Source organism: Lipotes vexillifer, unplaced genomic scaffold (genome assembly GCF_000442215.2).
Source record: "Lipotes vexillifer unplaced genomic scaffold, Lipotes_vexillifer_v1.1 scaffold209, whole genome shotgun sequence".
Lineage (NCBI taxonomy): Eukaryota > Metazoa > Chordata > Mammalia > Artiodactyla > Lipotidae > Lipotes > Lipotes vexillifer.
In genome coordinates, this window is record NW_006787556.1 from 940,388 (window position 1) to 951,498 (window position 11,111).

Here is an 11,111-nt window from a genome sequence, read left to right on the forward strand (position 1 = left end):
CATTCCTGCATGGCAGCTGTTTGGAGCTATTGTGTCACTTCTTTTTAGGTTGTGAGCTTTTTGTTTTGTTTTTTTTCGGTATGCGGGCCTCTCACTGTTGTGGTCTCTCCCCTTGGCCTCTCACTGTTGTGGTCTCTCCCCTTGCATTGCGGAGCACAGGCTCCGGACGCGCAGGCTCAGCGGCCATGGCTCACGGGCCCAGCCGCTCCGCGGGCATGTGGGATCTTCCCGGACCGGGGCACGAACCCGTGTCCCCTGCATCGGCAGGCGGACTCTCAACCACTGCGCCACCAGGGAAGCCCAGGATGTGAGCTTTTCATTTGGCTTCAGTCCCGCCCAGCAGCTCCACTAATTTCCATTAGTTGTCCAGGCCCCTGCAGGCATTTAGTTTGCAATTCCTACCCTATAAGGCAATGAGAAAGTTCAACAACGGGTAGCACCACTGGCTTATTAAAGGCAGGGATGATAAAATATTTAACTGATAGGAACCAGGAACCAACTAGTCAGGTCAGATGCTGGATCAGGGCCTTAGAAGCTTCCTGCAGTGTCAGACCCCAACCCTTTAGTTGCTGAAGTGTGTGTTTGCATATGCACATGCCAGAGAGGAGCCCACATTGTGTGGGCACAAGTGGTCAGCCAGGGCTGTTTACCAACCACTACAGAAGCCAAAGTATTTTAACTTCTGGTGTAGCTGTGAAGTGCATACTAGTTGAACAGGAGGCTCGGGGCTACCTAAGAGGGTAACGGGGTAGGGAGCAGCAGAGAGGAGTCCTGAGGTGACGTAAGGGCTGATGCTTTGTCCATGTCATAGTGCTCACCGTGTCACAATGGCACCAGTTGCCTGAACCTCTGCCACCCATCCCTGAACCTCACTTTGCCTCGGGGAGGCACTGAACTAAGAAACTGCCTTGTAACAGGTCGCGCCCCTCTATCTACTCCCTTTCTTATATCAAGAGGGGAAAAACACGGAACTACCTCTACCCGATCTGGTCACCCTACGCCTATTACCTTTACTGTTACAAATACCGGATCACCCTCCGGGAGAAGATGCTGCCTTGTTACAAAAGGTACTTGTTTTCATCTCTACTTGTAGTTGTTTATATACACTGTAAAGAAAAAAGAATTCGAAAGAACTTCCCAAGTAGCAAAAGATGATAATAGCAAAATAGGGTAGAAGGCTGGCATGGAGCTTCATAAACGTTTTCTATCTGGCTGGCTTGGGAAAATGGAAACAGATAGGTTGGTTCACATAAGATACAGAAGATGGTGCCAGAGCCTGGCCCTGTGTACCTGGAAGTTAAGAGTCTTTCCCCATCTCAGACTCAGAAATAAACTAATTTGGACCTCTTTTTCCCAATCAGCATCACTTATAAGGAACAGGAGGACTTGACACTCCGACCCCGTTGCTGTCTTCAGTGCTCCTGAGTCCCTAGTTGGCCTTCACAGGGGCAGAAGCAGCAAGCAGGGTGATCAAGACCAGCTTAAAGAACTGTATTCGGTAAGTGGACTGGGAGCTGGTGCGGTGACACGGCAGCCCCTTGCGGTAATGATATCTTGCAAAGGGACATTAGCTAGTCGGAAAATAAATCATAAGAAGCTAGAGCTAGATGAGACCTCGGAGCTCATGTGTAAAAGCTACTTTATAGACAAGGATTCTGGTCCAGAGATCTTAAGGCAAGGTCCTAGGGCTGGTGGTGAAAAGCAGGATGGGAAAAGAGAAAGTGGAAACAAAGATAGACTGTATTAAGACATAAAGCTGTTTAGATGCTAAGCTAAGTTCTGGGATTAGAACCCAGAACTCCTGCCCTTGCCTTTGTATCATATCTCAATAACATGCCTAGGTATGAGCTATGCATTTAAAATAAGAAATGGGAGAATTTAGAGGAAACATATGATGGAAAAAAGTAGAAGAGTATCATCAGTGAGACAGTAAATAGATGGCACAGCTTTGTTTAAAGAATAAGCTCTCTGATGTAAATATGTTTCTGAATGGTTAGAGCACACTGAGTGAGGTCAGCAGGCAGTAATACTCCATTGACTCCAGATTCCAAATTATTTGTATCAAAGAGAACTCCATGAGAGGAACAGAGTTAGGTCCCAGGACTAAGGGATATTGAGTAAGACCTTGGCTCCACTTTTCCCAGGCTCTCCATCAGCCCCTGCCTCGCTTCCACAGACACACCCAAACTGGCCTGAGATATGATTTGAGGGATAGGTGAGCACAGAAATAGGAGAATATTACTCTCATTTTTACTCCTTTTCTAGGCTGGGAACCTGACGGTGCTGGCTACTGACCCACTGCTTCACCAGGACCCGGTGCAGTTAGACTTCCACTTCCGCCTCACCCCCCAGACCTCTGCCCATTGGCACGGCCTTCTTTGTGACCACAGACTCTTCCTAGATATCCCATACCGGGCCTTGGATCAAGGCAGCCGGGAAAGGTGACTGAGCCTGTATGGGGGAGAGGGGAGCAAAGAGGTTAGGGGATTTCGCTCTTATGTCATAATCAGATAGTGGGCATGCTAACCAGTGAGGGCTTATTCAGGAGCTGGATACATTCAAACCACTGAACAAGCCTGTGAGCTGAGACAGGATCTGGGGTTCAAAGGATAACAGCCCATGGGAGGTTGCTAAACTGATTCAGAAACCCAAGTGGGCATGCATAAATAGTTGAAAGGAAGTGTTCTCTAGCTGTTTGTCTTTATAGAGTGGCCCCTTCACCCCAAGCCCCTTCCATGGCATGGGTGTCAGTCCAGTAGTGTATAATCCCTTGGCTTAAGAGAAAAAAAATCTATCAAAACTAGTTTAGCAACTTTCATTTCCTGGCTTGGGTCAGGAAAAACTAGTTAAGATTTCTTCTGCTGCAAGTAGGCATCTTTCTGGATTGTGAGTTTGCTGAACATTACGTTGACCATTTTCCCTCTGGTCCCTAGTTTGGCTGCAACACTGGAGTATGTGGAGGAGAAGACCAATGTGGATTCTGTGCTTGTAAACTTCCAAAACAACCGGAATGACAGAGGTGGGGATCTGCTCTGTCCTTCCTGGCCCTTTGTGCTGAAGCAGCCGACAAGTGACTTTTCCTTTGGAGACCTTCTTCCCCTCACTCTAAAAAAGGGCATATGCTTAGGCAGTTCAGGGATCCAACACCCACCCCCTACTCCCTGCCAAGGAAATTAAGGCATCTAGCATTCCGTTCATTCAAGTTATAACTAGACTATCAGGAAGGCCCTGCATGTAGATTTCAGAATCTAGACGGAAGGAGTACTGGTGAAATTACAAAAAAGCCATTCAAGGGATCTGGCTGGTAGGACAGAAAGGATCTCAAGTGTATTAAACACCTGTAGAGTGAAAGGGTCAGGCATTAGGCCAGGAGGATAGGAATATAATTAACCAGATGCTAGGCACACATTACAGAAACTACACCTCCTCCCTCAAGGAGTTTATACTTCATTGGATAAAAGACAAAGATGGTCAAGAGTTTACTATACCTTCCCGGTATAGTAAACTCCAGCCAGGTTAGAGTCTAGGTTTGTTTGACTCCAAAGCACATCATCCCAGTGCCTGCACTACACTGTTTCCCACACCCCCCAAGTCATTCCCTACTGGAAGAAGCCAAGGCTGGGGGACCAGATGTACTGAGTTTCAGAGTGTTCTAATTTCCTCTCTCTTTTCACAGGTGCCCTGCTACGGGCCTTCAGCTACATGGGCTTTGAAGTGGTCAGACCAGATCACCCGGCCCTTCCTCCCTGGAACAATGTCATCTTTATGGTGTATCCCCTTGAAAGGGACCTAGGCCACCTGCCCAGTGAAACTCCCTGAACATGCTTATTCTTACTCTGTGAAGGGCTCAGAGCCTTGATAAATGAGAACCAGGGGCCCAGGATGTGATTCAGAACACCTTCCATCTTAGGAATAAAGGGTAGTGCAATCCTCAAGTGTTCACTGTTTCTTTGAGCCTCACAGAGCTGAATTCACTGTAGGATAGATAGATAAACATTTGATGACTGAAAAGATCAAAGGGGCCTGAGCCAGAGAGAGAAAGGACCCAAGGATTTTCAGTTTTTGCCTTTCCTCATTTATTCTAACCATCTGAGCACCTGCCAGGAGCAAAACCAAGCACTAGGGAATTCAGGAAGACTTAAGCCTTACTGGGAGACTTTCACCCATATATTTTGGTTCAAATTGCAGACAAGTGCTATTTCCTTTCCTTTGATGTGGAGGAAATCAGAGAAGGTACATGGTTCCTGTGGCATTGGCTCAAGGGGAGGAGCATCCCAGGAAGCAGAAAACGTACAGTTATACTGGAATAGGGAACCCATCAGAATGCAATGTAAACTGACAAGGCTTAAAGGCCATATTAAAGGAACAGGCTTTCATACACAGTAACAAACTACAGTTAAGAATGAGACACTACTCATTTTCCAGAGCAAGAAGTCCTATGAATGATTTCTATCAGGGGACCTCTCAAGAGTAAAGGCTGATAACAAGGTCCTACTGATAGCACAGGGAACTATATTCAATATCCTGTGATAAACCATAATGGCAAAGAATATATAAAAAAAGAATGTCTATATGTGTATAACTGAGTCACTCTGCTGTACAGCAGAGATTGGCACAACAGTGTAAATCAACTACACTTCAATTAAAAAAATAAATATTCCAAAAAAAAAAAAAGGCGTAAAGGCTGAGGAAACTGGGGACTAACTGGCCTCATGACGCTGTTGTACAGCAGCTCCAATTCCAGGGTCGAGCCTGCTTCACTGAGTGAGTGCAGCCAAGGTCTGAAATGTCATATCAATGGCAGCCCTTCACTGATTCCTGTGGGACTACCCAAGCTACTCAGAGAAGCTCCTTCACTGAAGCCTTTCTGCTACTTGGTATGGAGACTTTTCTAAGACAATAAAATTTGAAAATTGTGTCTATGGGAAAATATAGTTACCATGTGTATAGGGGTGGACGTCACTAATTCCTAGATTTAAAGAATCCTGCACATGATAGCCTTACATACTAGTTTTAAGTCTTCTACTTTACCTTGATCTTTAAAAAAAAAAAAAAGTTCATTTGCCATCATTCTACCACCCTCATTACTTTCAAATACCTTCACAGTTCTCACTGGCTCCTCAAAATACTGTCAGAAACGGAGAGATGCTATAAGGAAACAGGCCCCACAAGTTTACAGCAAAGATCTATCCCTAGAACCCATGTTTCTAGAATCCTAGGTGGGGTCTTAGTGAATGATTAATTCTGAAGTTGCTTTACGGCAAGAATATGATCTGTGCGTGAGAGGGACAGATGTTTCATAGATGGGCCCCTCTATGTGAGGTGTTTGGCAATTTTCACCAGATTTCAGTTCACAAGATACCCACAGACTTGTTTCCACCTTGTGATTCAACCAGCGTTTAGTTTTAAATAATTTTCTTGAGAACTTTATTCAGCAAAGGAACCCCAAATGATCTGAACGGCTACATGAGCTCTATGGCTGCGTGTGTATACATATATATTATAGATACTATACCAGCAATTTAGAATATTTCCTGAGTTACCTCTCTCCTTGTCTACTTGTATTTTAACCAAAGTTTACTGGGAAATAGTTGGAGCACTGTTTCAAAAACCTTGTCTCCAATAACATATCAGCAGTTGAGGCTGGGAGGCAGTATCCTCTTCCCACTTCCCGAGGCTTTTCAATATAATTATGCTGAGTTTTGCCTTTGCCTCCTGACTCAACTGCAGTCTTTGAGTTCACCACTTAAAAAACTCTCCTTAACCAGTCACCTGATGAGGTGAGTCAGGAGTCTGCAGACTCATCATTTCCAATAACCAAACCCTGGCTGTTTCCCAGCCTCCAAAGGACACAGCCTAGCAGTAGTGTGCTTTGTGAATGGTCGAGGACTCAAACACTGGAAGGGGTACAGGGGTGGCGGGGGAGTAGGGGCATGTGTTTGTCTCCCTCCACCCCTCACACTTTCTGGTAGTCCAGTGGAAGGAGCAAATGCACTTGGTCCACAGCAAGCCGGATCGTGTATATAATGAAGGAAGAACTGCAGTGATCTCTATCACAGGCTCCTCTCTCCAGGCACCAAATCTTATGCCAAATCCTGCCAAAGACACAAACACACAAAGACACAAAAAGCTTGAAAGGGCTCAGTCTGAAAGTGAAGCTGCAGGAAAGCAGCTGCAGAGGAGGAGGAGTAAGATGGGCTATGGGGAAGAGGCAAGGCCCCTGCTGTCACCCTCATTACTTTCCTGTTGCTACAGATAGATGATAGCTCTACTTACCGCAAAGTGGATGGCTGAGGCGACTGAAGGTGACTTCAGAGTAAGTAGTCATCTTCAAGGTTATCATCACCAGACATAGAGGCAGCTTCTATTCAGCGGAATAGAAGATAAAGGATAAAGTTTGACACTGCCCTAATTTAGCAGGCACTGCACTGCCACTGAGGCTCAGGGATAAAAATGGGCTTCTTGGTGCTCGATGACCACCTTGGTTAAGAGGTAAGTCTTAACAACCTCCCTAGTTGGAGAGGCTGATTAAGAAATGGTAACTTCCAGAGATGCTCTAGGGAGAAAATGCTGTTTGTACCTAATAAACTGAGGCAGGACAGGGTATTTGCCATCTCTCCAGGGCTCTTCTTGGTCTCAGTGACTGTGCTGCGGAGAGAGACATCTGTTTCTGTGGCCTGAAGGGATGAAAACAAGAGAAAAAGGAAGAATGTGTTTGGCTGGTGGGAAAGGAGAAGCCGCCCCATCATTTTGCTCACAGAATCCGATTTGGCTGCTGAGGTCTCCCTGCACAAGGTCTCCTTTGACCAACTAGTGGAGCAACTCAGAGTCCTTAAGAGAACGCTCTACAAACTGTCATGCACGACTAGAAGCCCTCTTGTCTCAAGGCACCAGATTTGCCCCAAAGCAGTACCCTGAAAGACTACAATGGCTCACTCACCACATCGTGCAACATTACTGGGACAGCTCTGTTTTCTTCCATGTCTTCAGGAAGCTCAATTGCGTATCCTTTACGAACCAATTCTAACCCAATATCAAGTTTCTGAGAAGAAAGATGAAAAGGGAATGATGTTCTCTCTGAAGGAAGGGCAAATCACAGGAAATAAGGCAGAAGAGCTAGGATTGATACTTTAAAAAATTCCTTTGGTGGTTCAGTAAGCAGGATCTTATGAGTTAGGGATATCATCAGATAAGGGTTTCTGGGAGAGAAAAAGTAAATGAGGCTATAAATACACTGAAGAGACAGTGAGCAATGTGTGAACCCCAGTCTTACCTTCCCATTGCTAGTGTCGTATAAGTGGATCTTGGGCCAAGTTGAGATCCCAGACTGGACGTAGCTAGAGATCTTGGCCACCAGGGGCTTCCACCCAGCACAGTGAGTGAGTCTGTCAAACTCATCCAAAGCTTCCTCTTCCCATTGTTCACCTCGTAAAAAATCGTAGAGAGAGCCTAAGAAGGGGTCAGTGCTGACGGGGGTGGGATTATGTCCTGGAGGAAAACCAGAACTACCTTTGTCTACTTCAAAAGGCACCTATGTCTGACTGCCAGGCAAGTTTCTGACCGTTGCTTTCTAGCACTGGTGATGAAAAGGCACCTGAGCCCCCAGAACTCAAAAAGCCTGGGAATGTGAGACTCCCTCCCATGTGCTCTATGAAAGTTATTCTATATGGAGGCAAAGTCAATAGGTAATAGGACTAATTTACCTGAGGGGGCTATCTGTGCCAGACTACACTCTATTGCTTGAAATGGAAGGCTTAGGAAGTCACTCCTAAAGTGAAAGAAATTGAAATTAGAATCTGAGTGCCAGAAGGGCCTTCTTATATTCCTGGCTTCTAGACAGCAGTTAGCCCTGCAGAAGATGATAATCATCTGAGCACTGTAAAGAGGTTCTCTTCCAACGCCCCCTGGTGATAACTGCCAACAGCTCACCACCCTACGGCCAGGACTGAGTCAGTAAGTGAGACTCCAGCCTCACTCCAGCCTGTCCCCCACGCTGACCTGAGCACCCTGAGGTCCCTCAGTGGACAATATCCATTATCTCCAAAGTCAACGAAGTAGAGGTCCAGGTTCCCATTCTCCAAGGTGCCAAGGACCCGGGCTCGATACCAGGAACCATTTGTAGGTAAAGGTGCTGCGACAATGTCTCCTACATGCACAGTCAAGTCTTCAGGCTACACGAGGGGATGAGGAGGCAGGAGAGGGCAGAGTTAGGAAGGGGTAGGCTAAAAAATAAACCATGGATACCAGAAGGAAGGAAGCACAAGCCGCTGCTCCACAGAAAAGGGAAGAGAATATGTCACAATGAAAAAGATATGCCCCCTTTCCATCAAACCCCTGCCCTGTCACTATGGCAACTCACCAGACTATTTTCATAGTGCTGGGTCATCTCCCTGACAAGCTTATCCAGTTGCAGGCTGCGGGAGCCAATGATTTGGATCCAGAAGTGGTTAGGATGTTCAGAGGCAGAGACATAGACTTCTAGGAATTCATCGGCATGGAAACTGAAGTCTGGACTGGGGACTAACCACAGGGATAAGCAAGTTAAGCTGCAGAATCATTATTACCTAATATGGTGACCATTATTAGAATCATCTCTGGTTGAAATGGGAAGACTGCATCAGGAGGGTGAGAGGTACAAATACCAAGTGGCTACTACCATTTAAAAATGGCTAGAGGGACAACTAGATGCATCATACAAGAACATCCTGAAGAAAAATACTAAGCTATGTTCTGTTCCTTTCTATGAATCTGAGTAATAAGAGTTCGGTCACATTCTTAGTCATCTGCCACGTATTCAAATCAGCCACCAGTTATAATGAAGGGAAATCCCCATATGCTAGCTGCAGCATGGACCAGGGAGAAGATACATGGACAGATGTGGGCCTGTTCCAGATCCCTTTCTACCACTGACTCATTATGTGACCCTGGACAAGTCTATGAACCTCTTAGGGGCCCTGGTCTGCCCATCCCAGTACCTATACATAGAATAAACAGCCCACAGCTCTTTTATTCTTCTTGAATGGTGTAGATTTTTAAAAACAGTAATGATTCAGGAAAAAAACTGGACGCAGTATTTTACTTATTTAAATAAATAGGTCTGGAGAAAGAATACCATGTAATTCAATTATTTGATCTATTACTCACAGACTAGTTTTCTGTGAACTAGCATATTTCTATATTGTTTTCTATAATTATTAGCTGGTTTGTATTCAGAAAAAAAGTATTTGTGCTTAGTACTAATCCCAAGTAAAATATTGCCAGAAAGTCCTATCTGTGATTAAAGACTTGTAAGTGTAGTCGAGAAAATAGAAATTTTCTTTTTTATTGTTTCCTCTTTTGGGTTATCTAAGCCACTTTTTCTATCTTCCATATGGCTCATGAGTTCCCTCTTTCTTACATACTTTCAAACATGGATGTCTCTGGACTGGTCTGGGCTCCAAACTTCTGAAAGTTGTCATCATTAGGTTTCCTGCAGGAACGCTCTTCTGGTCCTACAAAGGACGTGTCGCCACCTCCTTTGCGGGGAGGAACTGCCAGAGGTGCAGCCTGCTCCAAGCTAGTGCCAGTGTTTTTCCATAAAGCTGGCTTTCCAGCCCCTGCTGGCTCTGTCACTTCCTCTCTTCTTACGCTGATTGGCTGCTTCCGTGGGACTCTGGTTTCTGCAGAATGAGCAATTCTCTTCCTAAGTTCTTCATCTTCTGAAACTTTCTCCAGTATCAAATGCTGTGGAAAATAAGACAAGGGATGATATCTACGTGGCCAGATACTGACCTGGGATGGAGCAAAGTGTTCTTCTCACTCTTAGATACAATTCAAATCTATCAGCTACTTACCTTAGCTGCTGCCACCTCCTTCTGTGTTCCTGAGATTTTTATAAGTCTTGATAGTAGCAATGTCCCCTCTGATCCTTTGTCACAGGTTATTTTGGCTCCCGAGGCCTTACAGATAGAACGAATTGTCTCTCCGCCTCTCCCTGCATTGAATAATACATAAAAACCTGTTCTTCCCTACTCAGTAACCTTACCTACTAGAGACACCATTGTTTTGTACATACTAGGAGGGGAGAGTCAGTTCTCATTTTCAAACTAAACAGAATGGAAGATAGTGAATGGAAAGCAGGAGCTACTGAAATCTGTACTATACTAAGGGGAATACTGGATTATTTGCTCTATCCATTTTATTTAAATTCTACACATTGGCTAGGTTAATGTGGTCATGTCACTTGCATTTTTTGGCCACTTGGCATACTTTACATCCCCACTTCATTAGAAGATACCCTACATGGTGTGTGAAACACTGGACCAGGGACAGGACATTTCTCTGCCTCTACCAGCAGTGCAAGGAATGCTCCAGGGGAAGGCATAATAGGTGCTTTCTAGAGCACTGTCTTGAAAGATTTGGGATAAAATGAGCATCCTTAGCTTCCCTTTAAAAATCTGAGGTAAATACATTTACCTGAACCCTTCTGGAACCTATTTGTAAGGTTCAGATCATACAACTTCTTGAGGTAATGAGTTTTGCTTTACCACTGATTTTACTTCTGTAAAAAAGTAAAGCTCTGGTCTCAATGTCCCTGCCTTTTTTTTCTCAGCAAGGTGAAGCGGAAGTAGGTCAGGAGAAACCCTTGGGAAGGTGTGAAAGAAAGGCAAAGGTAAACAAAAAAGGAAACAGCAGAGGAAGCTGTCCAGTGGTACCTATGATTCTGCCCACAGATCTCTGGGGAACTGAGAGCTGCTCAGACACTGGGGTACTCTCAGTCAGGATCTGATGAATTGCTGCTTTGGCCTTGCACACCTGAACAGGAAAACCACTGATGAGCAGAACCCGCTCATCTCCTACATCCTCCGTGTCCACATCGATCCGAGCACCTGTCTGTTTTCGTAGCTGCAGAGAAAAGGATATGTGGTAGTACACTCTGGACGAGCTCTCATCTGGGTCAGCTAAGGATACTCTAAACCTAACCCTGGAGGTAGACGGAACTGGACACAGTAATCAGTGAAATCAGGGTGCTATAAGCAGTCCTCAATTACGTGTACTTATGGAAGGAGATTAGAGACAAAGGTAACCCCAAACAGCAGTTAATCCAAAACAGTTTCTCTGTGTTTAGAACA

The 11,111-nt window shown here is 45.2% G+C and overlaps 2 protein-coding genes across 4 annotated transcripts in view; one reads left to right on the plus strand and one right to left on the minus strand.

Annotated features, from left to right (window-relative positions):
• OAZ3 (ornithine decarboxylase antizyme 3) overlaps positions 1 to 3,930 on the plus strand; it is a 6,605-nt gene extending 2,675 nt beyond the window's left edge. Inside the window, 5 exon segments of one of the 2 annotated variants that reach the window (NM_001301638.1) lie at positions 837 to 1,067; positions 1,362 to 1,498; positions 2,266 to 2,441; positions 2,934 to 3,019; positions 3,677 to 3,930. In NM_001301638.1, the coding sequence (NP_001288567.1) occupies positions 904 to 1,067; positions 1,362 to 1,422; positions 1,424 to 1,498; positions 2,266 to 2,441; positions 2,934 to 3,019; positions 3,677 to 3,819 (705 nt within the window). In that variant the 5' untranslated portion in view covers positions 837 to 903 and the 3' untranslated portion in view covers positions 3,820 to 3,930. 2 annotated transcript variants of the gene reach the window in all.
• Positions 3,931 to 6,311: 2,381 nt separating this feature from the next.
• The window catches only part of TDRKH (tudor and KH domain containing), a 6,525-nt gene continuing 1,725 nt past the window's right edge, over positions 6,312 to 11,111 (minus strand). Inside the window, exons 3-12 of one of the 2 annotated variants that reach the window (XM_007460297.1) lie at positions 10,795 to 10,884; positions 9,834 to 9,938; positions 9,402 to 9,723; positions 8,360 to 8,520; positions 7,999 to 8,171; positions 7,704 to 7,768; positions 7,274 to 7,425; positions 6,941 to 7,042; positions 6,581 to 6,677; positions 6,312 to 6,364 (exon numbers count right to left, since the gene is read on the minus strand). In XM_007460297.1, the coding sequence (XP_007460359.1) occupies positions 6,312 to 6,364; positions 6,581 to 6,677; positions 6,941 to 7,042; positions 7,274 to 7,425; positions 7,704 to 7,768; positions 7,999 to 8,171; positions 8,360 to 8,520; positions 9,402 to 9,723; positions 9,834 to 9,938; positions 10,795 to 10,884 (1,320 nt within the window). Of the gene's footprint in view, positions 6,365 to 6,580; positions 6,678 to 6,940; positions 7,043 to 7,273; positions 7,426 to 7,703; positions 7,769 to 7,998; positions 8,172 to 8,359; positions 8,521 to 9,401; positions 9,724 to 9,833; positions 9,974 to 10,694; positions 10,885 to 11,111 lie in introns of both variants that reach the window. The other variant, XM_007460296.1, reaches the window with a different exon arrangement.